The following is a 26,984-nucleotide window of genomic DNA, read 5'->3' on the forward strand; positions in this document are numbered from 1 at the left end:
TTCTTTGTCAACAGGGCTCTCATTAGTCAATTATATACTGTCAAATTTTAATCTTTGTATTGTTTTACCTCCTCAACTAATTTTTAGCCATTTTCTGGGCGTTCTGACATCCTCTTTTCATTGCTATTATTTTTGAATTTCTTCCAAATATATATATATATATATATATATATATATATATATATATATATATTGTATTTTCTCTTTTTTCTATGGGGTCTTTCTGTGGGTCCAAAAATAGATAATAACAATCTCAATTATAGAGAGAATATGCACGTCCTTCATCAAATTAAATTGCCATCTAACCTCAAAATATATCAATACAATATATTGTAGGGGGATGGCTGTTAATTTAATCCTTTGCATATTTTATTTTCATACGCTGAACTTTTTTTAATTTTATCAATTAAATATTGATGAGGTCATGAAAAATCTAAATAATCAGTTAATCTCTTAGTTTTGACAATTTGATCCATTTTTTCTAACTAAGATAGTTGATGTATGCTGTTTGGTAAGCCGAGTTGACCTATGGCTGAAACCTGTAAAATGTTTTTTTTGGTGAATTTGAGAACTCTCTAATGCTTAAGTATTTTTTTGAGAATGTTTTAGATCTGCATGTACATGGACTCAGTGCATAACTAAACCCAGAGATGTTGGGTCTAGTGGATTGCGAGACCCATATATATTTAAACTCAGCACAAAACTGAGCCAAAAAATATTGGATTTTCACCCTATCTTCGGTCTTTTTTTAACATGAATTTTAGACAAAAAAAAAAGTTAATCCTATATATCTGTGTGTGTTTGTGTCATTTATGCATCTTTCTGTTAAAAAATATATGTGAGAGAATTAAGCCAAAAATATTTTTGTCTTCAGTGCATGGCGCAATAACATGTAAGGCTATAAATATTAAAAATATTATCTAAAAATAAACATTTTTATTTTCAAAAAGATAGTTTATCTATATAAAAAATAAAAATAAAACCATAAATAAACTAGAAAAACCACTTCGAAAATTAAACACATAACAAAAAACTTAATATTATTTAAAAAAGACCCTCTAAACAAAATAAAAGATGAGGTTTTGTTTTTTTTTTTAATTTTTAGTTTTTTAACTGGTCATATTATTTTATTTTTTTTAATTGCATTCTTTAAAGTTATATTTTCTTGGCAAACATAGTTATCAAATCCGGCTTGGAGATTGACCCGGCCAAGGAATCGGATTTAGGGTTACACATGTTAACTCAGATCAACTTGAAAAAATTAAAAAATATATATATTTAAAATTTTAATATTTCATATAAAAAAATTAAAAAAACAATTTATTTATATATAAATTATACATGACGAATGATCAAAATCACATCAACAATCCAGCTTTGAAATATAGAATACCAAAAGTGGGCCTACACCATGCATGTTCGAGAAATGGAGCATTTATTATGATATTTAAATTCCAATAAAAGGCAACAGATAGGGAAGGGCCACGTTATCTTTTTTTGTTCACAGACCACCGAAATTTGATCTTTTCATGATTTTTTTTATTCTAGTGTGACGACGATCTAATTGTTTGAAGAGATTATTTCATGGATGAACTTGTCCAAATTAATGGATGATGTCCCCTCTGGTCCAACAGCTTCTTCAGCCAACCTTTTCCACTCCATAGCCTTTTCCCTCATTTTCTCACCCTTTTCCCCTTCCATTAGCTCCTTCACAAGCATCTCCACTTCTTCCCTCTTAACGTTATTATCAATCTCCATTCCGACTCCCCACTCATTGCAGCTATATCTACTGTTCATTGCTTGATCACCGAAGAAGGGCCAACACACCATTGGAACACCAGCACACAAGCTCTCAATGGTTGAACCCCAGCCACTATGAGTTAGAAACCCTCCAACTGCTGGATGGTTAAGCACTTCCTCTTGTGGACACCAACTTGTAATAAAGCCACGTTTTTCAGTTTCCTCTGCAAATTCAGCTGGTAAAACAGTTGACTCACCAATGACCAAATCTGGCCTTATAATCCACAAGAATGGGATATTACTATTAACTAATCCCATTGCAAACTCCACCAATTGATCAGCTGTCATCACTGTTATGCTTCCAAAATTCACGTACACCACTGATTTGGGTTCCTTCGTTTCCAGCCATTGGAGACACTCATGGTCTTCTTTCCACAGACTGTAACCAATAGACTTCAAGCCATTTTCTTCGAATTGATTTAGGAGTAACTGGAGTGGACCGATGGAATAAACTCGAGGGAAAATAGTGGAAAGGCCATCTAAAACTTCTGGTTCCAAGGCGTCAAAAGTATGAAAAGCAATTGCACGAGCTTTAACAGAAGTTTCAGCAGCTCCAATGACAAAGTTAAATACAATTTCATCTGGATCTGTTGTTTGAATAAATGGAAAGTCCTTAAGACGAACGTCTTTCATACCAGGAGCCCAGTCTACTTTTCTTTCAAGATAGCCGTTGCTTAGATTGCTCAAATCTGCAAAACACAATCTTATTAGACCAAGCTCAAAATGAAAATTTATTGCACATAATCATTGATCTTGCCCGTGTGATTTAGGCTTGGTAATTTTTGTCGGAACGCGGACATATCAAATTAATTAAATTGTAATATTGTTTTTAATAATAATAGAGAGTATTAATAAAAAAATTATTTAAAAGATAATTTCTAAAAGGTTAAAACATCATTTACAATAAAATAAAATGAATACGATGTAAAAAAAAAATAAAAAAAAAACAAAAAAAAAATAAAAGGAAATAATAATTAAATTAGTGATTTGTGTTTATCCACATTTAAATATCATTTACACTACGAATAAGATGTATAACTAAAATTGAATTCATTATACTTTAGTCAAATTGATAATCTATGCAAAATCAAAGAGAAATTGGCATCGCAATCCGGCTGCCTCTTGTTATAAATCAAATTATTTTTATGAGCCAAATATTCCATGTGAGGCTGAAAAAAATGAGATTCCAAGCCTGAATCCGAAATATATCTTCTGCTAAAAAAGACTACTAATAAATAAATAAAAATCTAAGAGGAGGAGGAATGCACCGGATACTCCCACCATCATAAAATTTTTATGATTTCTAGGATAATCTGATTTAATAATTGCCAGATTTTTAGAGAAGTGATTTGGAAGAGGATATTATATAAAATTTACATGGTTCTATGGCATGTTATTTGAATTATGCCGTCGAACGTACAGTACATATAACATAATATAATATAATATATTACAAATAAAAGAACTTGTTGTCGTGATAATGTTTTATAATCATTTCTCCATCAACTTGCAAGGGATAATCTGGATGTTTGAAAATTTAGAAAAGAATAAATTAGCTGCAAAATACTAAAGAAGTTGTATAATGGTGTAATAAAGCCACTTTGCTTGGAAGTTCACTTGTTATTGATGATTACTTAAATAATAAACAAGCATGTGAATTATTACCTTTGATTGGGGTGAAGCCTCTCTCTCTGAGAGCATGGAGCTGTTTAAATCCCATATAGCCACATGCATTCATAGTGGCATACATCACAACTGGAAGACCAACTTCTTCCCCAGCTTTGATGGAGATTGGAGCGAAGGGATCAGAAACAATGCAGGTAACCGGAGGGTTGTTCTCCGATACGGTATTTCTGAGTTCCAAAAGAAGATCTTTAAAGGGTGCTAAGAAATTCTTGTTCATGGCATCACAAAGAGAAGGAATGTCTTGGGTGGCATCAATATCTGAAGGAGGGAGACCATCGGGAATGGTTCTAAAATGGAAGCCAGGCAAGTCATCAAGGGCATGAGGTCCTCTTGACCTGAGGAAACGTTTGTGATTGAATTCTGTGTTGACAAACGTGATGTGAAGACCTTTGTAGTGAAGAAGCTTTGCAAGTTTAAGCATAGTCTTTATATGACCTTGGAGTGGACATGGGATCACAACAACATGAGGCTTGGAAATGGATCCCATATCTCTCTTACTAGCTAGCTTGCTTGCTTCTCTCTGTTCAGTCTCAACGAGTCTTTTCCTGTCATTTATAGCCAGATATGCTTGATTTTCTATTTCCAAATCTGTGTCTTCCTTCAACTTTTTTATTTTTATTTCTATTTTATTAATGTCTGGCAGCCTGCAACGTAACATTGCTCTATCTCCAGCATCTATCATTGGCCCTTTTAATTTTTAGTCGTATTAATGAATGGCCAGTTATTTTTTCGTTGAAAATTATTATTAAAATATATATCCATAACGCAACTAGACAACTTTATTTATAGCAATGAACATAATGAATTGAATTAATTTAATCTATAAAAATTCAATTATACAAATAATTGAAACCTTGTAAGTTCAATTATATACAGTATCATTCATCCTTTTCTTCTTACTATCTGTTGGAAAAATTGTTTTGGAATAACGAGATTAAATCCACATAAATGTGGGAACCGGCACCAAACACCACCCTCTCCCTCCCTCCCTCCCTCCCTGGACCACCGGCCCTTACTGTCATGATAGACACATGGCTAGTGCCGTGAGTAAAAATCTGCTTAAATTGACAACATGTCATGAGGAAGAGTGCAGCCACCCCAATACTTTGTCACATTTAATGCATGGAGCCAAGCAAAGGCGGAGCCAGAAAGTTCTACGGGCTATTAAATAAATATATAATTTTTAAAAAAAATTAATTATTAATGTCATTATCCAAGTTTTAACTATTTTTATTTTATCTTATTTTTATTAAAACAAAAAAATATATGTGAAAAAAAATGAAATGAATGAAGAATAAATTAAAATTTAGGCTAAGACAACATAATTGGAAGTTTGAGGACTTAATTAAACTTGAGAGTAGTTTCATTAATCAAATGAAGAGCTTAATTGAAGAATTGATAAGTTTGGGGATTTTAGTGAACTTGGAATTAGTTTAATTAATAAAAGAAGGGACCCAATTGTTAATGTTAGAAGTTCAGCGGCTAAGTTGAAACAACCAGATATAAACGGCACCGTTTTGAACCACTGTTCATCATCTCCTCATCCTGAAGACCGGATCAACAGGAAACACTGCCAGCAGATTATGAACCACGATCCCTCACGGAACGTGCCTCATTTCTGGAGACATGAACACACGACCTTCTCTGGATTTATAAAAGCCAGAGAAAGGCCTCACAGCGGGGGAAGCAGGGGGCAGATCACGAACCGAAACAGAAAAAAATACAGGGGACAGAGAAAAAATACAGACGAACAGAGGAGGAACTAAACTGAGAGGGCAGAAAAAAAACAGAGGACGCACGGCGATAGACACACTGGACTAGAGAAGGAGAGGGAGAGCACGAACCGAAACAAAAAAAAAAAAGACAAGGGAAGAACACTGGAAACAGGGAGAGACAAACTAAAAAGAAAAAGGAGGAGAGAGCAAAAGCCAGCGTTGTCTTCGTCCCCAGGACGCAAGCAAAGTGAACAAGGGAAAACAGAGAAACTGTAAACATTGATCAGCCTGGCACCACTCCGAACCATCAAAAGCAGAGGAAGAAACCCAAAATAACAACAGAAAAAGAAGGACCCAGAATCAAGACCGCCAGAGAGAACCGGCATCATCATCATCTTCGTTCCTTCATCTCGAAGAAAAAACCAGAAGCAGAGAGGAGACGAACGAACAGGAGGAACAGCCAGCCACCACGCCTTCGTCATCGTCTTCGTTCCTGCTTCCAGGTAAGCTTCCCGCTCCCTTTCATTTATAGTTGTATAAGTACAGGGATAAGGTAATTTTAATTACCTTCCCACTGTGCACAGCCAGCCGGGTCACTGGCTTAGGCCAGTGACCGGGCAAGGATGGTTGGATCTAGCCCAGCCCACATGGGCTGAGCTGGGTCCAGCCCAAAAAAAAACTAAAAAAAATAAAAATAAAAATTTATGTATGCATAAATAAAAAATATAAATATGAATTTATTTGTATTGGTTTATTCATTGACACCAGAGTTATGAATAAAAATACTGATTCAAATTTATTTTATTTAGCTACATAAAAAATAAAAAAATTATGTATGCGTAAAAATAGATTTATTTTATTTGTTTATTCACTGACACCAGAGTTAGAAGTATTCGTAATTGAATATTCATTGGCATTAGAGTCAGGAATATTACACACAAACCATCATAGCATAAACCAACAAAATATTAGCAATTTATGACAAAATCAGTAATGCAGCATGCCTCATGCAGAACACTTAAGAGGTGATAATATCTTCCTTTTTGCGTAACCACACTCTTACCATAGAATTCTTGTTGATCAGTTAGGGTTTCTAGTGACCATAATATTAGGTGGCGACTCCTTAAACAAGACTATTCTCCATCAAAGAACAAGATGTCAAAATCCGTTCTTTTCGTTGTAATATTTTTAAGGCCGCCGTGATGTCGGATGTGACAATTAACTTATGTACATGAATTTTTGAAGTTAACAGTAAAATTTTAATTCAAATACACTACCCAATATATTAAAAAAAAATTTGAAAGTACATAAAATTGAAGTGAAAGTAAAACCCACTATTGAAGTTACATCATTCGATGTTTGTGGAATATAATTCGTATATAATTGAATCTGAATTGATATTGTAACAACCTCTCAACCGGGATAAAATAACAATCTCATGTCAACTGAAAAATAAAGTAATTAAATTTTTCCCCTCTTTCAATTCCTCCTTCCTTCACTTGATTCATCCTTAGATTAGTGTTTTATAAGTTAGACTTTGTAAGTTTACAAGATTATTCTCTCACTTTTTTTTCCTTGGATTTTTTATGTTTTTCGCTTACTTTTTTCTCTTTCTCTCTCGCCTTTTCTTTTCTTTCTTTGCCTATTATGCTTATGCCCAGTCGGCAACATATAGAAGGAAGGAAAAGCTGATTTGTTTTATTTTTTAATGGCAAATAACCATTTTACTCTTAAAAAGTCATTTTGTTTTTATTAGACGATCTTTTTTTTTTGTTAACACTACCAAAGTCTATTCATTGATCCTAATATTTTAACCAGATTTTATTCAATACATTTTAAGATCCCTCCTAAAATTTTAGTTCAATCTGATGGTCGGATTGAAAATTATGTCAAATAACGTAAAATTAGTCAAATTATGTTTTTTCATTAAATTTCTGAATTTCTCCAGAAATTTTGAAATTCTAACCCAAACTAAAATATCATATTAGAAGACTTCATGCAAAATTTTAGAATTTTTTAATAACTCAATCGAGAATTAAAAATTATTTTTATATAACATTAGTTAAAAAATATTGATAAAATCTTGATCTGAGCTATAGCCCACCCAAGCGCATGCCTCCGCCCTTGGATCCAAGGTTTTGACTATCCAAACAGTGAGGAGGATATACATTTTGAGTAGAAAACAAGTTTATTTTGGAGCTCTAAGATATCTATAGAAAGTAAAATATCACACATTTACTCTCAGTTGATGAGTCTACAATTTACTTATTCCATAGCATTAAAAAAGAATTAATTGTACATCATTAAACACATTAAAAGTTTTCAATTTTTTTTTAAAACTCTTTTAAAACCCAAAAACAAATATATTATTCTTCATTGTTTAATTGGAGCCTTCTGCAAAATTCAAGAACGGTAGATGTTGAAAAATATCAGTCAACAAGCATGCCTGGATACTTAGTTGGAGGCTTCTGAGAAACTCAAGAATAGTAGGCGGTGATAAATTAATTTCTGGATTGATCTTTAACAGGGACTGTTCAATGGACAAATTTCTACGCCCGAGCTCATTTGACTGGATATGTCTTAATTTGTAGACCTAGAAGCTGTTCAGTTGCGTGCTAGGTTCTTGGGACGTTACAGACAACCATGCATATGGACGCTCGAGACAAACAACATTAGTGCAAACACTAGCTATCTTCAATTCGCAAGCAATAAAATCCCATCACAAAAGTATTTTCTCTTTTGAATGATCATAGGTCACACAGTGATGTTTGATTGTAACATTTCATTGATGAATCTGTCTAAATTAATGGATGATGAACCATTAGGGACAGTGGCCAACATATCAATGGCACTCCAGCACACAAGCTTTCAATAATTGAATTCCAACCAGTATGAGTTAGAAATCCCCCAACTGATGGGTGGTTCAGAACTTCCTCTTGTGGACACCAACTAGTGACAGAACCACGGTTCTGAGTTTCCGCTTAAAACTCAATAGGCAAAATCGTCGACCCACCGGTAACAGTTGAGAATAATTAGGAGGCTTAACCTTTGGTTTAACCAATCATTTTCTATTTATATATATAGGGCAATATACAATAGTTAATGTAGAGAATACAACACTATAGTAATGCCTATAATATTTTTTTTATATAGTATATGTTCTATAATACACCCCCTCAAGTTGAGGGTGGAGGGTCGACCTGAAACTTGAAATGAAATTAAAGTAGTAAACGAAGCAGTAGAAAATGGCTTAGTAAAGATATATGCAAGTTGATCTTGAGAGGAAATGAAACGAATTTGAATCTCCTTCTTCACAACTCTATCTCAAACAAAATGATAATCAACCCTAACATGTTTTGTGTGAGAATGAAAAACAAGATTCGCAGATAAATAAGTGGCACCAAGATTATAACACCAAATGATAGGAGCAAAAACAGACGGAATCTGAACATCTATTAATAAATATTGAAGCCAGATAATTTCAGCAGTACCATCTGCTAAGGTTTTGTACTCAACTTTAGTAAAGGAGCGAACAACTGTACGTTGCTTAAAATAACCAAAGGATACAAGATAATTACCCGTAGATTCTCTATAATCAATACTACCTGCAGAATCTGCATTTGTAAAGCCATGTAATGAAAAGAAAGAACTATGAGTAATATGTATGTCATGTGTTGTCGTACCCTTAAGATAACGCAAAATGCGTTTAACAGTAGCGCAATGAAATTCTGTAGGAGTATGCATAAAGTGATAGACTCTGTTAACAACAAAACAAATATCTGATCTCATAAAACTAAGATATTGAAGAGCACCCATAATTTAACTAAAATATGTAGTATTAGAAAACAAAAGATCTGAAAGTATGATAAGTTTGGATGTAGATATAGAATTAAGTATCAACATGTTTTCAAGATATCATACATGTTGGAAAATGGAGCATTTATTTATTATGATATTTAAATTCCAATAAAAAGCAACGGGAAGGAAATTTGATCTTCTCACAGACGAACGAAATTTGATCTTTTCATGATTTTTTTTTTTTGTAGTGTGACGATCTAATTGTTTGAAGAGATTACTTCATGGATGAACTTGTCCAAATTAATGGATGATGTACCCTCTGGCCCAACAGCTTCTTCAGCCAACCTTTTCCACTCCATAGCCTTTCCCCTCATTTTCTCACCCTTTTCCCCTTCCATTAGCTCCTTCACCAGCATCTCCACTTCTTCCCTCTTGACGTTATTATCAATCTCCATTCCAACTCCCCATTCATTGCAGCTATATCTACAGTTCATTGCTTGATCAGCGAAGAAGGGCCAACACACCATTGGAACACCAGCACACAAGCTCTCAATGGTTGAACCCCAGCCACTATGAGTTAGAAACCCTCCAACTGCTGGATGGTTAAGCACTTCCTCTTGTGGACACCAACTTGTAATAAAGCCACGCTTTTCAGTTTCCTCTGCAAATTCAGCTGGTAAAACAGCTGATTCACCGATGACCAAATCTGGCCTTATAATCCACAAGAATGGGATATTACTATTAACTAATCCCATTGCAAACTCCACAAGTTGATCAGCTGTCATCACTGTTATGCTTCCAAAATTCACGTACACCACTGATTTGGGTTCCTTCGTTTCCAGCCATTGGAGACACTCATGGTCTTCTTTCCACAGACTGTAACCAATAGACTTCAAGCCATTTTCTTCGAATTGATTTAGGAGTAACTGGAGTGGACCGATGGAATAAACTCGAGGGAAAATAGTGGAAAGGCCATCTAAAACTTCTGGTTCCAAGGCATCAAAAGTATGAAAGGCAATTGCACGAGCTTTGACAGAAGTTTCAGCAACCCCAATGACAAAGTTAAATACAACTTCATCTGGATCTGTTGTTTGAATAAATGGAAAATGTTTAAGACGAACGTCTTTCATACCAGGAACCCAGTCTACTTTTGTCTCAAGATAGCCGTTGCTTAGATTGCTCAAATCTGCAAAACACAATCTTATTAGACCTAGCTCAAAATGAAAATTTATTGCACATAATCATTGATCTTGCCTGTGTGATTTAAGCCTGGTAATTTTTGTCGGAACGTGGGCATACCGGATTAATTAAATTGTATTATTGTTTTAATAATAATAAAGTGTATTAATAAAAAAGAAATCATTTAAAAGATAATTTCTAAAAAGTTGAGTAAAATAAAATGAATGCGCCGTAAATGAGATAAAGAGAACAAAAAGAAATATAAAAGAAAAAAGCAATCAAGTTAGTGATTCATATTTTTTTCACATCCAAATACTATCAAGATCATTATCATTATAGCTGAAATTGTACTCATTACAGTTTAGCCAAACAAATAATCTATGCAATATGCAAGATTAATGAGAAACCGGAAACTCAATCCAGTTTCACCTTGTTAAAAATGAGGATACTCTCCACTATCATAAGAATTTTACCTATAATTACCGAGTACTAGAATAATAGAATAACAAGTGATCTGAAATCTCTCATACCCTATAATTTTTGAAATTATTTGTAGAAGGATCTCAACCATTTGATTTTTAGGATAACCTGATTTAATGATTGTCAGATTTTTAGAGAAGTGATTTGGAAAAGGATATTATATAAAATTTATATGGTTCTATGGCATGTTATTTGAATTATGCCATCGAACATTATAACATAATATAATATATTATAATATAAATAAAAGAAATTGTTGTCGTGGTAATGTTTTATAATCATTTCTCCATCAACTTGCAAGGGAAAATCTGGATGTTTGAAATTTTAGTTAAGAATAAAGCTGTAAAATACTAATGAAGTTGTATAATAGTAATAAAGCCACTTTGCTTGGAAGTTCACTTGTAATTAAACAAGTATGTGAACATACCCTTGATGGGGGTGAAGCCTTTCTCTCTGAGAGCATAGAGCTGTTTAAATCCCATATAGCCACATGCATTCGTAGTGGCATACATCACAACTGGAAGACCAACTTCTTCCCCAGCTTTGATGGAGAATGGAGCGAAGGGATCAGAAACAATGCAGGTAACCGGAGGGTTGTTCTCCGATACGGTATTTTTGAGGTGTAAAAGAAGATCTTTAAAGGGTGCTAAGAAATTCTTGTTCATGGCATCACAAAGAGAAGGAATGTCTTGGGTGGCGTCAATATCTGAAGGAGGGAGACCATCGGGAATGGTTCTAAAATGGAAGCCAGGCAAGTCAACAAGGGCATGAGGTCCTCTTGACCTAAGGAAACGTTTGTGATTGAATTCTGTGCTGACAAACGTGACGTGAAGACCTTTGTAGTGAAGAAGCTTCGCAAGTTTAAGCATAGTCTTTATATGACCTTGGAGTGGACATGGGATCACAACAACATGAGGCTTGGAAATGGATCCCATATCTCTCTTACTAGCTAGCTTGCTTGCTTCTCTCTGTTCAGTCTCAACGAGTCTTTTCCTGTCATTTATAGCCAGATATGCTTGATTTTCTATTTCCAAATCTGTGTCTTCCTTCAACTTTTTTATTTTTATTTCTATTTTATTAATGTCATGTTTTGCCAGGTCATTGTAGTTGTACTCTAGTGATAACGACGAGAAATTTTACAGGCACGAGGGAATAGCAAGTAGTTTTTTATTAGTTGTATTTTTGGATTTATTTTTTAAATTAATTATAATTAGAAGAGAAAATTTTAAATGAAAATATACTTATAATTTTAAATGAAAATATTTCTTTTTATATTTGTCTCTCTTTTTTTAAGGTAGATCAGACAGAACCAATAAAAAGCAACTAATTAATTTCTGAATCACAGCTCACGAGTACCTCCAAAAGGCAAGTATTTTACTAATTAATTATTACTACAATATATAAAATCTGACCAACAAAACTAGCTGGTGGCTCGTAACGCAACATTGCACTATCTCCAGCATCTATCAGTGGCCCTTTTTCAATGAATGATAAGCTTGTTTGGCCCAGTACTTATTTTTTCATTGAGAATTATTATTAAAATATATAAGCAACTAGAAAACTTTATTTATAGCAATGAACATAATAGATTGAATTAAATTTATAATTAATTTAATCTAACAGATGATTAAAAAAATCCAATTATACAAGTAATTGAAATCTTGAATAATTAATTAACACCGACTGCTCACCTTTCTCTAGAACATTTCGTAAAACGCAGTGTCTCGTTGCAGGAGTGGAGAATAATTAATTAACACCGACTGCTCATCTCTCTCTCTCTCTCTCTGAGCCACCGGCCCTTATTCTCATGATAAGACACATGTTGATTTTGGAGCTCTAAGATATAGAAAGTAAAATATGACAAATTTACTCTCTCTACAATTTACTTATTCCAAGCATTAAAGAAGAATTAATTGTACATCATTAAACACATTATCCATTCATTGTCATAAATATTTTGTATTTATTTATATAATAACTAATTTAGATGAAACAATGCAAAAACATTTTGTACAAGCTATAAATTCTTAAAACAAAGAACCAATCTAAATAAATTAGAAACTTAAGAGTCCTGAAAGAAAAAAAACAATAAAACTCTTAAACAAGCTAGAAAATCTAAAAAAACAATAATAACAAAACTTAGTTGAACAACACTTGTTGGGACTAATTTTTGAGGCCTTCTAGACCTCATTTGGTTATCGCAAGTCAACCTCTTTACAAAACTAGGTATGAATAATCTCCTAATAACGGTTATGATAAAATTATGAAAAAACTTCAAATATAAAAATTAATTTTCTTGATTAGTGAATTGGGCAGATGAGTGGTTCCTATAAAACCATTTTTTTATTAGGACAGAAAACACTTTAATACTTAAGTTAGTACTTGTATATATAGAAATAATATTAGACAAGGAAAATATACATATAAGGTGTAAGGAAAGTTATTTAGGTGTTGCAAGATTATGGATTTGGTATGTCATGAACAAATATTTTCCTTTTAGTTTGGTAACTAGGTGTATTTATATATCTGAACTTGTAATTTTTTTATAAAAAAAGAAAATCTTGTCATTGGTCAATCAAGATGAGCTATTATCGGTTGGTATGATATTATGACAAAGGTTATGTCTAATATGTAATTAAAAGGAGAAGTTGGTGTGTCATATTTATATATATTATAAAATATATTTATTTGTATAGGTGTTCATGTGAGTTTATAGTCATAAAAGAAATGTTGTTATTAATGATAAAAAAAAAAATGGTGTTTGTATTGCAAAAAAAATTGTGTTTGCGAGATAGAAAAATTATGTGTATTATGCATTGAAATTGTTAGCACAAAAAATATAAAGAGAAAAGAAAAACATGTAATTGGTAGCTAAGCCAGATCGGAGTGACTGACGATCACTTGGGTTTAGTAGACAACTAGTAGGTTTATTCACCCAAGCCAGGGCTAGTCAAAAGTGTTTGGTCACTCGAGCATGTCACAGTGCCAGTGACGGGGATATATATATATATATATATATATATATATATATATATATATATATATATATATATATATATATATATATATATATATATATATATAAAGTAACTAAAACTATTTACATAACTAATGACTGTCGTATATATACAAATCTAAGCGTGTATGCTTGCAGGACAGGCATTACATAATTAACTAATCATCACGTGGTAGATGATTCCCTTGTACATCTTAAAAAAACACTCTGATTTTTTGAAGGACCTGAACAGTCAAGAGGTGGGTTTTTTTTAATATATATATTAATTTTATTATTTTATTTCATATTTGATTTGTTTTCTCTTTCATCCATTATCGTTAATATTTAATTTCTTAATACATCACACATTCTTATAAAATTAGTTTGATTTGAATTGAATTAATCCACTTTTTTTTTTCTTTCTAAACCACCAACCGACATCATATCCGCCATCAATGGTGTTCCTCCATTAACAAAACCCCCCCAGGAAACGGCTGGATCTTCATCATCAACTTTTTTAATTTATTTATTATACGTTAATTACAGATTTACGTACAGAGATGAGCTATGAGGAGATTGAAACCGACTACATTTTTGTGATGTGCTATTTCTCAATTTGAGGATTATTAAAGATTAAATAAAATAAAAAGAATATATAGCTAGTAAATCTATTGTTGTATTTGTAGTTAAAAAAAAACAATAGCTAAAAACATATCTGAGAACGTGAATTGCATTGCAGCTATACTCGCGTTTTTAAACACATTATTATTATTATTAATTATTATTATGAAAAGTTTTGCATTATGGACCAACAATTATTGACTTAAGCAGTCTATGATTGTCCTTTTTAAATGGGGTTTACATGATGCAGATTATACAACCCCAAGTATTTTTAATTCAAAAGAAAAGAAGAAGTTGGCCCATTAATCTGGAATCTAATTGTTGAATATCCATTTATTGCTTGAGAGATCGCAAAGTTTAGTTCCTGTTCAACAAAAAAGGACAAGAAAGCCATCGATGATGAAACTGCTGTCGACAACACTCGATTCAATGCCTATGGATCGAGTGTTCCAGTGTTTTTAAAGGAATTGCTTTTGGTCTATCCATCAAACACCAGTGCAAGCACCGTTTTGTCTTGTCCAGATCATTCTTGACCAGTCCCATGTTCCCAACACTACATTAGTTTTTATAGTTGTAAACTTGTAAATCTATAATTCTGTGATCAAGCAGGAAAATGATAATTAATCTCTTAAACACTGTTCCAGAATTTGAGATTACGAACTAGGAAAAACTTGTCACCAAAAAGAAAAAGGAAAGTCTTTCTATCCGTCACAATTTGACACATCGCTCAAATTAATCTTCAACCTTGTATTTTATTTTCAAGAAATACATTTCAATTTACTGGACACTGTATGCAGCTTTTACATGAAGGAACAATATAGCAGACTAACATTGAGGGCTCAACTAGTCAGGTCTTAGGTTTGTTTCCCAATGGTCACAAGTTCGAGTCCCCTCAGGACTGCTGAAGGCTTATATAGTCGTTAACTTTAGGGCTCGTAGAATTAATCGAGGTGCGTGCAAGCTAACCCAGACATCCACGTTAATTAAAAAAAAAAAAAAACAATATAGCAGACCAAGTAATCATCATGCAAAATGCTTCTCCACCACTGCTTATCATGTTGAATGCTTTTCTGCTGCCACCGATTTCTTTCTCATTGTCCAGAATGCAGCAAAGTATCGGTTCGGCAAAAAATCAAAGTCAAATATGTTAGCAAATACCACGCCAGCATGAGCTGAAGGTAAACTCTGTAACTACAAAAGTCAGATCTGATTAGCAAAAGGGAATTTGGTGGCCTTCATTGGCCTAAAAGAAAGAGAAGGGATCTAGCATGCTGGGGACTCGTGACATAGGTAAGCACATTTGGTGAGCGAGTTTGTTAAGCCACAACAGAAGCTTCTTAGTCCTTAGATCACTTCTATAAATACTGCACAGATGATATTTTGGGGAGGAGAGGCACCGTCCCCCATCTCCACTTTTAAAATTTATAAAGCAGGCAGAGAAAACATTTAACAGAGAATTTCCAACATGGGTCTGAGAAGCTTACTTGCATCATTGATCGAGGATTTGTAGTGTAGGTTGTCTCAATTGTCTTTTCCTTCTGCAGCCCATAAATAGAACTGTACATTTTTAAATTACTGGGAGATGCAGTCAGCAAAGAAAAGCATTCGGTCATGCAAGATAACCAAAAATATACGGAGTTGAGATTATTACCTCAACTTCAAACCCATAATTAAACGCAACACACTTTACATCTTCCAAGCTCAGTTCAATGGACATCTCCTAAAGGAAAAGGGGTTAATGCATTAGAAAGAAACCAGCATCAAAACAGCACCATATATATGTAAATATATAAACATTGTGGAAAAATGAAGCTTACATCCTCTTGTCCATACATATCTGCAAAATGATACAGGAGTGGTCCCAGATTTATCCAAACCTGTCATCACCTCAAAAGAGAAAATCAATAAAGAGAACATAGAGCTCATCTGACCTGAAGCATATTAAATATGAAATACGAATTTATAGAAATACACCTGCAGAATAAAAAGCAAATTGTTCACAACTCCAACATTACACTAACTTAATATTTCTTTTCCATACTCAAGGCAATTGCTTTCTAAGAGTCTGCTCATGTGTCTGTGTGAATTTGTGAAACCTAAACCAAGCAATAGCACTCTCGGGGAATTACCTTCTTAGACTTTGAAACTTCAAAGGGTAGCGTGATAACAAAGCCTGTAAAATATATTTAAGAAAAACAGATATATCCCATGTTATCCAGAATCCATTATCATCAAAAGAACGTATATAATTCATAAAATTTTCCTTGTAACAGAGCCAAAAATCAAAACTTTCTGGCGTATATTCAAGCCGTAAATATTAGATATTGCAAATAAAATTCAAATTCCTAAATTCCAGTTTAGTCACAGTAAAACAAAAATTTAACATACAATTTAATATCTATATTCACAATTCAGAAATTACTTTAAGAATATTGCAGTCACAATGCTGCTGATTTCAGTGACTTCAAGTCAATGCACCTGGTGGGGTAGTTAGTGACTTGACTTTAATTCCATTAAAATGAATAATCAGTAACACAAACTTAAGTAAGCAGTACAGCAAATTCATTTTTTCTAAATCCCATTTCCCTTTAATTCCTAATTCAGTAGCTTCCTATTTCATTTCCCATAACTTTACTCAATCTTTCAAGATTTCAAGAAAACAGTTAAAGAAAAAAAACCTCAAGAACCCACTTTGTGAGAAGGAGGAAGCTTCCTAAACGATCTTTCGTATCTTTTCACATCCTCTTCTGCTGCCTCTGGATAACTACACACAAAAGATCCAATCAAAACAAAAAAGAAAGAAAGAAAGGAAATTGAGAGAGAAAGGGGCAATAAAATTACTTAAGGTAGGCACTAATTATGCGCCGGAGAGATTTTATTTCAAGGGATTCTTCAAGTTTTCTTTGACGAAGTCGTTCTTCGTCTTCTTCTTGTTCTTGACGAGGCTTCATTTTTATTTCTCGGTTTTGTGTCTTCGAAAATGGAAGCGAGGTAGTTTCGTGTGAGAGACATTTGTGGATGCTGTAACGATAGGATTAGTAATTTATTTCTTGGGCTTTAAGGTTTGGGCTTATGATGAAAATATATCTCATATTATATATCCAGGGCTTCAATATTTACCTGATTGGATTAGATGAAGCTAATCATAATTTTCCTTAGAAACGATGCTTTTGATAGAAAAATTATTTTTGTTAAAAATTAAGAAATAGAGATACATGAACAAGAAAAGGGGAGTTTTGATTAAGATTTTTTTTTCTCTTTAATTAAAATAATTTAAAGTTTTTAAAAATATTTATTTTAATTGCTTTTAGTTTTTATTAAAAAATAATGCAACTAATAAAAAAAACATGTTTTTACTGGGGGGGGGGGGGAACGCATGAATAAGAAAAGAAAGTTTTTGCTGAAGAAAAACACATTTTTTACCCTAGAATTTAATTAAATCATTGTTTTTTCTATACATATATTTTAATCATCACAAAACTAAATAAAAATAAATTTAAAAAGGATCTCATGACCACGTACCAGTAACGTTGTATAAACATAGGGTGAATGTTTTTAGATTAATATGAATTTTTGGATTAATTTTTACGCATCTCGATTAATATTATGAATTCTAAAATTAATTATCATATAAATTTCTAATAACTCTAAAATTTATAAAACTCGAATTAGAAATTTTTAAAAATTAAATATAAAACTTTGAATTTCACCTATCATGGTTATAAATTAACTCTAATTGAAGATGCCCTAAGGTTCAGGAATGCTTTTAAATTAACTCTAATAAAATAGGGTTTAAGCACATTAATTTCACAATAAAAACCCCACGTTGAATATTCCAGGAGAAAAAACACAACGCTGCTGAACGTGGCTAAGATTAAAAGTTCTCTAGATAAAGAGATGGAGGCAGTGCTGTGTGGTTCTAAGTTAGATTCCCTTTCGCACACAAACAAAAAAAATTGCAGCAGAAATTTTAGCATTGCTCTATACCAGAACTTCTTCAGTGCATGCAAAGGAGCAAACAGAGATAGAAAGGGCAAAAAAAAAAAAAAAACAGGAACAAGAAAAAAGGTGGGGATTTAGAGAGATGGCTTGTAATATTTCAGCTGATCATAAGCCTCATGCTGTCTGCATTCCCACCCCAGCTCAGAGCCACATAAAGTCAGTGCTTAAACTAGCAAAACTATTACATTACAAAGGTTTTCACATTACCTTTGTCAATACGGAGTTCAATCACAGACGTTTACTTAAATCTAGAGGTCCTGATTCCATGAATGGTTTGCCCGATTTTCAGTTTGAATCCATTCCGGATGGCCTCCCTCCTTCGGATGAGAATGCCACCCAGAATACGCATGCAATTTGCGAGGCTTCCAGGAAGAACTTACTGGGTCCATTTAATGACCTGCTTGACAAGTTGAATGACACAGCTTCTTCAGATGCCCCCCCAGTGACTTGCATCGTCTCTGATGGTTTCATGCCAGTCGCTATCGATGCTGCTAAGATGCACGAAATTCCTATTGCGTTGTTCTTTACTATCTCTGCTTGCAGCTTCATGGGGATTGAACAATTTCAAGCACTCAAAGAAAAAGGCCTTACGCCACTAAAAGGTATGGACAAAGAAAAAAAAAAAACTATAGTTTCATTAAGATTTGGAGTTGCTTGAAATGTCTCCAAATAAATAAATTATTGCACCAGTCAGGCTCAATAATCCACACTCACAAAGAGAGGATTTCTACAATAATCACTTTGTTTATAGTTATTCCCTCATAATTAATTATTTGAGTGGACTTCAGGTGAGTTGTACTCGTGAATATTTTCTCCTACAAGTATACTATTTCCGTTAATTATTCATGTTTTTCACTAGGACACAAGCTAGGGAACCTTCTTTATATTTATTTTATTTCTCTGTCTCTTCAGCAATTTTTATTGACTTGCTAGCATAACGTTTATAAGGGGAAAAAAATAGCTCCAATACTGAAAGCTATATGTACGTTCAATTTTTGTTTGCAGATGAGAGCTTTCTAACAAATGGCTACTTGGACAAAGTGGTAGATTGGATCCCAGGAATGAGAGATATAAAGTTAAGGGACCTTCCGAGTTTTGTTCGAACAACAGATCCAAATGATTATATGTTTAACTTCTGCGTGGAATGTGCTGAGAGGGCTTCTGAAGGTTCTGCCGTTATTTTCCATACTTTTGATGCTTTGGAGCAAGAGGTTCTGAATGCCCTTTACTCCATGTTCCCTCGTGTCTATGCGATTGGTCCACTTCAGTTGCTTCTCAATAAAATTCAAGAAGATGATCTGAATTCTATTGGATGTAATCTATGGAAAGAAGAAGTTGAGTGTCTCCAATGGCTGGATTCCCAGAAACCCAACTCAGTCGTTTATGTTAATTTTGGTAGCGTAGCGGTCGCTACAAAGCAGCAGCTCATTGAATTTGGAACGGGACTTGCAAAAAGTGGTCACCCATTTTTATGGATCATAAGACCTGACATGATCGCTGGCGACTGTGCGATATTGCCGCCAGAATTCACTGAAGAAACTAAAGACAGGTGCTTTATTTCAAGCTGGTGTCCACAAGAGGAAGTCCTCGACCACCCATCAGTTGGAGGTTTTCTAACACATTGTGGATGGAGCTCAGTAATTGAGAGCATTTCTTCTGGCGTGCCTATGCTTTGTTGGCCATCCTTCGGTGATCAGCAAACAAACTGTCGATATACATGCAATGAGTGGGCAACTGGAATGGAGATTGATAGCAATGTGACGAGAGAAAATGTGGAAAAACAAGTGAGAGAGTTGATGGAAGGAGAAGAAGGTAAGAAAATGAAGAAGAAAGCCATGGAGTGGAAAAAATTAGCCGAGGAGGCCACTGGGCCCGGTGGTTCATCATCCATGAATTTAGACAGGCTGGTGACGGAAGTGCTTTTGTCATAAAAATAATATGGTCTGTTTATCAGGAAAAAATTAATTAAATCTCAAGACAAATGTATTATTTTCAAGGTGATTATGGTGTTTGCATTGCTAAATAATGTACATTTATTTTCTTAATTAGATTTGAGGATTTTCTATTTAAATAGTCTTACATATTATATTAAATTAATTTTATAAATTATTAAATTTACAAAACAAATTTTCTGATTGTAACGTTATTAAATTTTTAATTTATAAAAATAAATCAAGCACTGCTCCCTCTCGGCAGGAAACACTCCCTCTATGCATCAGTTTTTTTTTCCCTTCCACCTCAAGCCCTCTCCCCTGCGAGTGATTCTTTGATTTAATCTCTCTCCTTTCTTTCTCTGTGCCTCAATTTTCAAAGAGAGAGACAGAAAAGGTATGATTATACTCACTCTCTGATTATCTAATTATTTTATGGTTTTTGTTTCTATGCGTTGTCTTCATCTTAAGAATTGTGTGCTGTTTGCTTTTGACTCTTCCGTTAAGCTGGGGATAATGTTACTTTGAAGGGTAGAGATAATGTGACTTTGAAGGGTAGATTGATAGAGTTTATTTTTTAAAATGTTTTTTTTTAATAATATATTGAAATAATAATATTTTTTTTTTATTTTTTAAAATTTATTTTTGAGAGTTAATTATAACTCAATTATAAGAAAAAAAACTAATTAATCCCTGTGATATCGAAATAAATAAAATAATCCCTTGACAACCATGTTTAATTTAGCAGTATTTTATCCTTCAAAATTAATAAATATGAGGACTAAATGTATGCTGTGAGCCACTTCAAATATGAATTCATAAAACGTGGTTATTAACTTTTTGTTTCTTTTTCCAGCTTTTGTTGTGTATTAAAAGTTTTTATCGTATGATAAAATAGGTAGTAAATTACTATAATTTTTTATTTTCTTTATTACATACTCACTTCACTTAAAATACTCTTAAATAGTAAAAGGATACAAAAAAAGCCTAATTAATTATGTTATTTTATTTATTATTACAATTTTTTTTGGCTTTCATGTTAACGTGTATATATTGTTGTAAATGCATAGAAACTGATTGAGAGAGAAGAGAAAATGATAACTCTCGTTATATTCTTTGTTTTCTATATTCAAAATCTTAATCTCACCTTTAGTTAGTTAGTTATATATATACATGCAGCTGTAACAACTTAACTGCATGTAACTAACTTTGCTAACTAACTAACTGATTGACTAACGGCTAACCAACTAACAAACTTGGTAATCATGTTTACACTTATCATCACTGTACTCTAACATCCCCCCTCAAGATTAGGCGGGTGGAGAACTAAGTCTGAGATTGCAGCAATGAGTGCGAAAGAGAGGAGCACTTAACCCCTTCGTTAGAATATCAGCAAACTGTTCCTGTGAGGAAACAAATTGAACTGACAATTGCTTCTGGGAAACCCGTTCACGAACAAAATGCACATCGACCTCAATGTGTTTGGTTCGTTGATGCTGAACAGGATTAAAGGATAGAGCAATAGCAGAGAGATTATCACAGAAAAGAACAGGAATGTGATGTAATGAAACATGCAGAAAAGCTAATAACTGCTTGAGCCAGTCCACTTCAGCGGTAGTAAAAGATAAGGCTCGATATTCAGCCTCTGTTGATGATCTGGACACAGTTTGTTGCTTCTTGGAAGACCATGATATAGGATTGTCGCCTAAAAAGATTACCAAGCCAGTAGTGGAGCGTCTGTCATTAGGATCCCCTGCCCAGTCAGCATCACTAAATGCCTTGAGTTGCAAATCGCCTTTAGTGTAAGAAATACCAACATGCAGTGTGCCTTTAAGGTAGCGTAAAATTCGTTTCACAGCAGTGAAATGAGACACCATTGGATTCTGCATAAATTGGCAGACTTGATGCACAGAGAATGCAATGTCAGGGCGTGTGAAGGTTAAGTATTGCAGAGCTCCTACAATGCTGCGATATACTGTAGGATTAGGATATGGTGCCCCATCTTCTTTAAGTAGGCGATGATAAGGAAGACATGGAGTATCACATGGTTTAGCATCAACCATCTCAGATTTAAGCAGCAAATCCTCAATATATTTGGATTGTGAAAGGAACAAACCAGTAGAGGTGTGAGTGATCTGTATCCCCAGGAAAAAATGAAGAGAGCCTAAATCTGTGATATCAAATTCAGTGGAGAGAGCTTGGATAACCTGCGGAATGGCAGCAGACGCACTCCCTGTAAGGATAATATCATCCACATAGAGAAGCAGGACCACAATCTGAGAACCAACATGCTTGACAAACAAGGATGAATCAGAATAGGTTGTGGCAAATCCCAAGGAAGGCAGAAACTGAGTAAAACGTGCATTCCAGGCCCGAGGTGCCTGTTTTAATCCATAGAGAGATTTATGCAGTTTGCACACATGATGAGGACGAACTGAATCTTCAAAGCCAGGAGGCTGGGACATGTAAACCTCTTCTTGAAGAATGCCATGCAGGAATGCATTTTTGACATCCAATTGTCTGAGAGGCCAATTGAAATGAGCAGCCAGTGCAAGAACTAGTCGAATGGTGGCAGGTTTCACCACAGGACTAAAGGTGTCCCCATAATCCAAGCCAAGTTCCTGGCTAAACCCTTGAGCCACCAACCGTGCTTTGTGTCTAGCAATTGAACCATCCGAATGACGTTTGATTTTGAAAATCCACTTGCAACCCACCAAGTTCCTCTTTGCTGGTAATGAAACAAGACTCCAGGTGCCTTGAGTATGTAATGCAGTAATTTCATCTTGCATGGCCTGTAACCATACAGGAGCTTTGATAGCAGATTTGTAAGTTGCTGGCGCTGTGAGAGACATATCACCCATGCTAGAGTCCTGAATGCTGGCTAAGAAAGCCTTCTGTTTAGTAATGCCACTTTTGCTTCTGGTTTGCATGGGATGCAAATTGAGAGAAGGAATGGACAGAACCACTTGCAAGTTGTCAGGATTAAAAGTAGTAGAACTGATACTGATATCAGGCGCCACAGGAGGAGGAGAAGAAGCTTGAATGGAAGCAGTAATGGACTGAGAACTAGGAGAGACTGTAGATACACTAGGTGTGTGGTGGGAAGGGGAAACAGGGCTGGAAGTAATAACTGTGTTCTCGGTATTAACAAGAAGCACAGGACATGTGGAGGAAGCAGAGGATGGGGAGGACTGAGTTGGGAGCACGGATGGGGATGATTCAGGATATGGAAATTGTGTCTCATCAAAGATAACATGTCTTGAAACATACAACCGCAGAGTAGGCACATGAAAGCACAAATAACCTTTGTATTTGTTGCTGTAACCAAGAAACACACACTTGGAAGTTTTGGGTTGCAGTTTGTTATGATTATAAGGACGAAGAAGAGGAAAACATGCACACCCAAATATCCTAAGGTGATTAAGCTCTGGAGAAGACCCAAACAACAACTCAAAAGGAGATTTGTGAAGAAGGACAGGAGTTGGCATACGGTTGATGAGATATGCAGCTGTTAAACATGCATAAGACCAAAATTGAGATGGGAGTTTGGCTGTGTGCAATAGAGTGATTGTGGTTTCCATAATATGTCTATGTTTCCTCTCAGCCACCCCATTTTGTTCAGGGGTGTGTGGACAAGAGAGGTGATGAGTAATGCCTTTGTCAAGAAGAAATTGTTGTAAACGATTGCATGTATATTCCCCCCCCCATCAGACTGCAGAATTTTAATAGTAGCAGAATATTGTGTAACAAGAAGGTTATAGAAGGCAGCAAACGTAGAGAACAAATCAGATTTATTGACTAGAGGAAACAACCAGCAAAAACGTGTACATTCATCAACAAATATGGTATAATATCTATAACCATCTACTGAGAGACATGATGCAGGTCCCCACAAATCAGTATGGATAGTAGCAAAAGGAGAATTGAATTTGTGATGATGCTGAGGAAAGGGTAATTTCCTAACTTTCCCTGCAAGACAGGGATGACACATTAACGGGGAAGAAGTTTTTGGAATAGGAATGTGAGCTTTATTCAGTATGAGGGAGACAACAGAATTTGTGGGATGTCCTAACCTATGGTGCCATAGATTGGACTGAACAAGCTGGCCAAGAAATGCCTGAGCTGGAGAAGGCTGAGTGAAAGATGAGGATGAAGATGCATGGATAGGATACAGGCCATTACTGCACAAGCCTCTGTAAAGAATCCTCCTTGTGGCTTTGTCCTGAATCCAAAAGCAATATGCATAAAAAATAAGCCAGCAATTATTATCAAGGCAGAGCCGATGGACTGACAATAGATTCTGAGTTAATTGAGGAACAAGTAACACAGAATCCAACTTGAATGAAGACATAGAAGAATTGATGATAGACTGACCAACATGAGACACTGTCAAACCTTCACCATTGGCAGTATGAATTGTGTCAGCTGTTGGATATGGTGAGGCCAATGTCAGATTATTCAAATCAGCTGTCATATGATTTGTTGCACCAGAATCAGTAAGCCATACTTGAGATGATCCGGAAGAATTGGATGCTGAAGGTGCAGGATGGAGCATAGTGTGCATGGCTTGCATGGTAGGCTGCGAGTTTGAAAACTGAGCAGATGAGAATGAGGAATGAGGTGCATGAGCTCGATATGAGGATTGTTGCATAGCTGGTGATTGTGTAGGATAAGGCTGCTGAGAGGAATAGGCAGCAGAATGCATGCCAATATAGTTTGGTCCTTTGTCATTATAGAAGCAAAACCAGGTAGTGTGATTAAGGCGGCCACAGATATGACATTTTTGTTTGTGATAAGAAGAAGCATCACAAAACGGAGCAGTATGACCCTCAGTATTGCATAATTGGCAGATGTGCATCATAGATGCAGAGTGACTGTGAAACTGTTGATTAGGGGAAGGTCCAAGAACTCCAGGATTAGAGTGTGGGCGTTCATGTGTCATAGAAGAAAACACTGGTCTAGAGTGAAAGTGTCTATTTCCTTGATTAAACCGACCTCTACTAGTGTTTCTGTTCCCACTATAAGGCTTAAATCCTCTATTAATAGTTGAAGATGAGCTATGATTCACAGGAAAACCTGTAGTTGCAGCCATTGCTGTCAGCAAAGGAGAATGAGCTGATGCTTCTACAATCACTTCCTCTGCAAGCAACTGTGAGCGAAACTCATGTAGGGAAATCACACTCTCACGTCCCCTTATAACACATCTGAATGTGTTATACTCAGTAGGTAAGCCATTTAAAGCCAGAATGACTATATCTTCATCAGCAAAGTAAACACCAGCAGCAGAGAGATAGTCCCTAGCTTCCTTAATGCGATGAAGATACTGTGAAACCGAATCTGCTCCTTTCTTGATTGTTTGTAGATTAGATTTCATTTGAAAAATGCTGGTTCTGGATACAGTTGAAAACTGCTCCTTCAGTCGATTCCATAAATCCTTGGAGCTAGTGCTACCAATTGCACAAGACATAGCAATAGGTGATAATGTAGCAGTGATCAATTGCATGATGGCTCGGTCATGCATTTTCCAGACTATGAATTCATCATTTTTAGAAGAAGTGATGCCAGATTCGCATGAAGTTGAGCTGAGTTCAGGTGGACAGTGAGTTGATCCATCAACATACCCCATAATACCATTGCTTTCAAGCAAGAGTTGCATCTGAAAATTCCAATTGAGGTAATTTGAATCATCCAGCTTGACATTAACCGATGTAGGAATAGAAGAAATGAGAGCTGTGATTGGAGATTGCAGAAGTTGAAGTTGTGAGGCAGTCACCATTGAAAGATTATCAGATTATCAACCAGAGAGGGTAGAATGTGAAGAAGAAGAAGCAGAGAGCATGCGGAAGCAATTAGAGAGGATCTTCAAGCGTGAGCTAAGAGCTCTGATACCATGTTAACGTGTATATATTGTTGTAAATGCATAGAAACTGATTGAGAGAGAAGAGAAAATGATAACTCTCGTTATATTCTTTGTTTTCTATATTCAAAATCTTAATCTCACCTTTAGTTAGTTAGTTATATATATACATGCAGCTGTAACAACTTAACTGCATGTAACTAACTTTGCTAACTAACTAACTGATTGACTAACGGCTAACCAACTAACAAACTTGGTAATCATGTTTACACTTATCATCACTGTACTCTAACATTTCACACTATGCTTTAATTCTGTGCCTATGCATTGTTGGCCATTCTCTGGTGATCAATGAACAAACTGCAAGTATACATGCACTGAATGGGGAGTTGAAATTGAGACAATGTGGAGAAGCTTGTGATAGAGTTGCTGGAGGGGGAGAGGTGAGAAAATGAAGAAAAGAAGTCACAGAAAGGAAAAATTAGCAGAGGCGGCCACTGACCCCGGTGGTGAATTTAGACACGTTAGTGACGGAAGCGCTTTCATTTTTTTTTTTTTTGATAATCATCGAAAACGGAAGCGCTTTCATCATGAAGGAAAAAAAAAGTTTCTTTATTAAAAGATAATTAAAGCCCAAGACAAAAGTGTTGTTTTCAAGGCGAGTAGTGTTGATTCGTTGTTTAATAATATTTCATATAAACAGATACGATATCCCAAGCTTTTCTGATATAAATTATTGCTAAATATTATGGCTGGATAGTGTTGACTGCTGAGTCTTTTTCCTAAATGATGCAGTACTTGCTGTAGTAATTTTGCCGAAGGACAAGAGAGTCCGCTCAAGGGATTTGTGTCAACTGCTTTAATAAATTACTGTGCTCTGGTTTTTGTTTCTTCTGAAGAATTCTCGACCTGCGGCTTGC

At 34.9% G+C, this 26,984-nt stretch overlaps 3 protein-coding genes and 1 long non-coding RNA gene across 6 annotated transcripts; 1 reads left to right on the forward strand and 3 right to left on the reverse strand.

The window, feature by feature from the left end:
* Positions 1-1,418: 1,418 nt before the first annotated feature.
* LOC133676951 (7-deoxyloganetin glucosyltransferase-like) lies at positions 1,419-4,037 on the reverse strand. Its single transcript, XM_062098770.1, has 2 exons — positions 3,466-4,037; positions 1,419-2,489 (listed from the first exon to the last, which is right to left on the reverse strand). The coding sequence occupies exons 1-2, from the start codon at positions 3,971-3,973 to the stop codon at positions 1,561-1,563; spliced, it is 1,437 nt and encodes a 478-aa protein (XP_061954754.1). The 5' UTR covers positions 3,974-4,037; the 3' UTR covers positions 1,419-1,560.
* A 5,088-nt stretch (positions 4,038-9,125) lies between these two features.
* Positions 9,126-11,651, reverse strand: LOC133676752 ((R)-mandelonitrile beta-glucosyltransferase-like). Its single transcript, XM_062098486.1, has 2 exons — positions 11,086-11,651; positions 9,126-10,185 (listed from the first exon to the last, which is right to left on the reverse strand). The coding sequence occupies exons 1-2, from the start codon at positions 11,591-11,593 to the stop codon at positions 9,257-9,259; spliced, it is 1,437 nt and encodes a 478-aa protein (XP_061954470.1). The 5' UTR covers positions 11,594-11,651; the 3' UTR covers positions 9,126-9,256.
* A 3,350-nt stretch (positions 11,652-15,001) lies between these two features.
* On the reverse strand, positions 15,002-17,311 carry LOC133676725 (uncharacterized). 3 transcript variants are annotated; one of them, XR_009835653.1, is made up of 6 exons: positions 17,116-17,311; positions 16,966-17,038; positions 16,404-16,447; positions 16,092-16,151; positions 15,926-15,994; positions 15,002-15,849 (listed from the first exon to the last, which is right to left on the reverse strand). It is a non-coding gene; the product is annotated as an uncharacterized LOC133676725 (long non-coding RNA). The 3 variants fall into 3 exon arrangements; XR_009835652.1 differs by having other exon boundaries at positions 15,002-15,812; positions 17,116-17,310; XR_009835651.1 differs by having other exon boundaries at positions 15,002-15,831; positions 17,116-17,310.
* Positions 17,312-18,187: 876 nt separating this feature from the next.
* Positions 18,188-20,347, forward strand: LOC133676629 (7-deoxyloganetin glucosyltransferase-like). The gene is made up of 2 exons (XM_062098340.1): positions 18,188-18,878; positions 19,282-20,347. Exons 1-2 carry the CDS (start codon positions 18,359-18,361, stop codon positions 20,205-20,207), a joined length of 1,446 nt encoding a protein of 481 aa, XP_061954324.1. The 5' UTR covers positions 18,188-18,358; the 3' UTR covers positions 20,208-20,347.
* The last annotated feature ends 6,637 nt before the right edge of the window (positions 20,348-26,984 follow it).

The sequence above is a fragment of the Populus nigra genome, chromosome 17 (assembly GCF_951802175.1).
Source record: "Populus nigra chromosome 17, ddPopNigr1.1, whole genome shotgun sequence".
Lineage (NCBI taxonomy): Eukaryota > Viridiplantae > Streptophyta > Magnoliopsida > Malpighiales > Salicaceae > Populus > Populus nigra.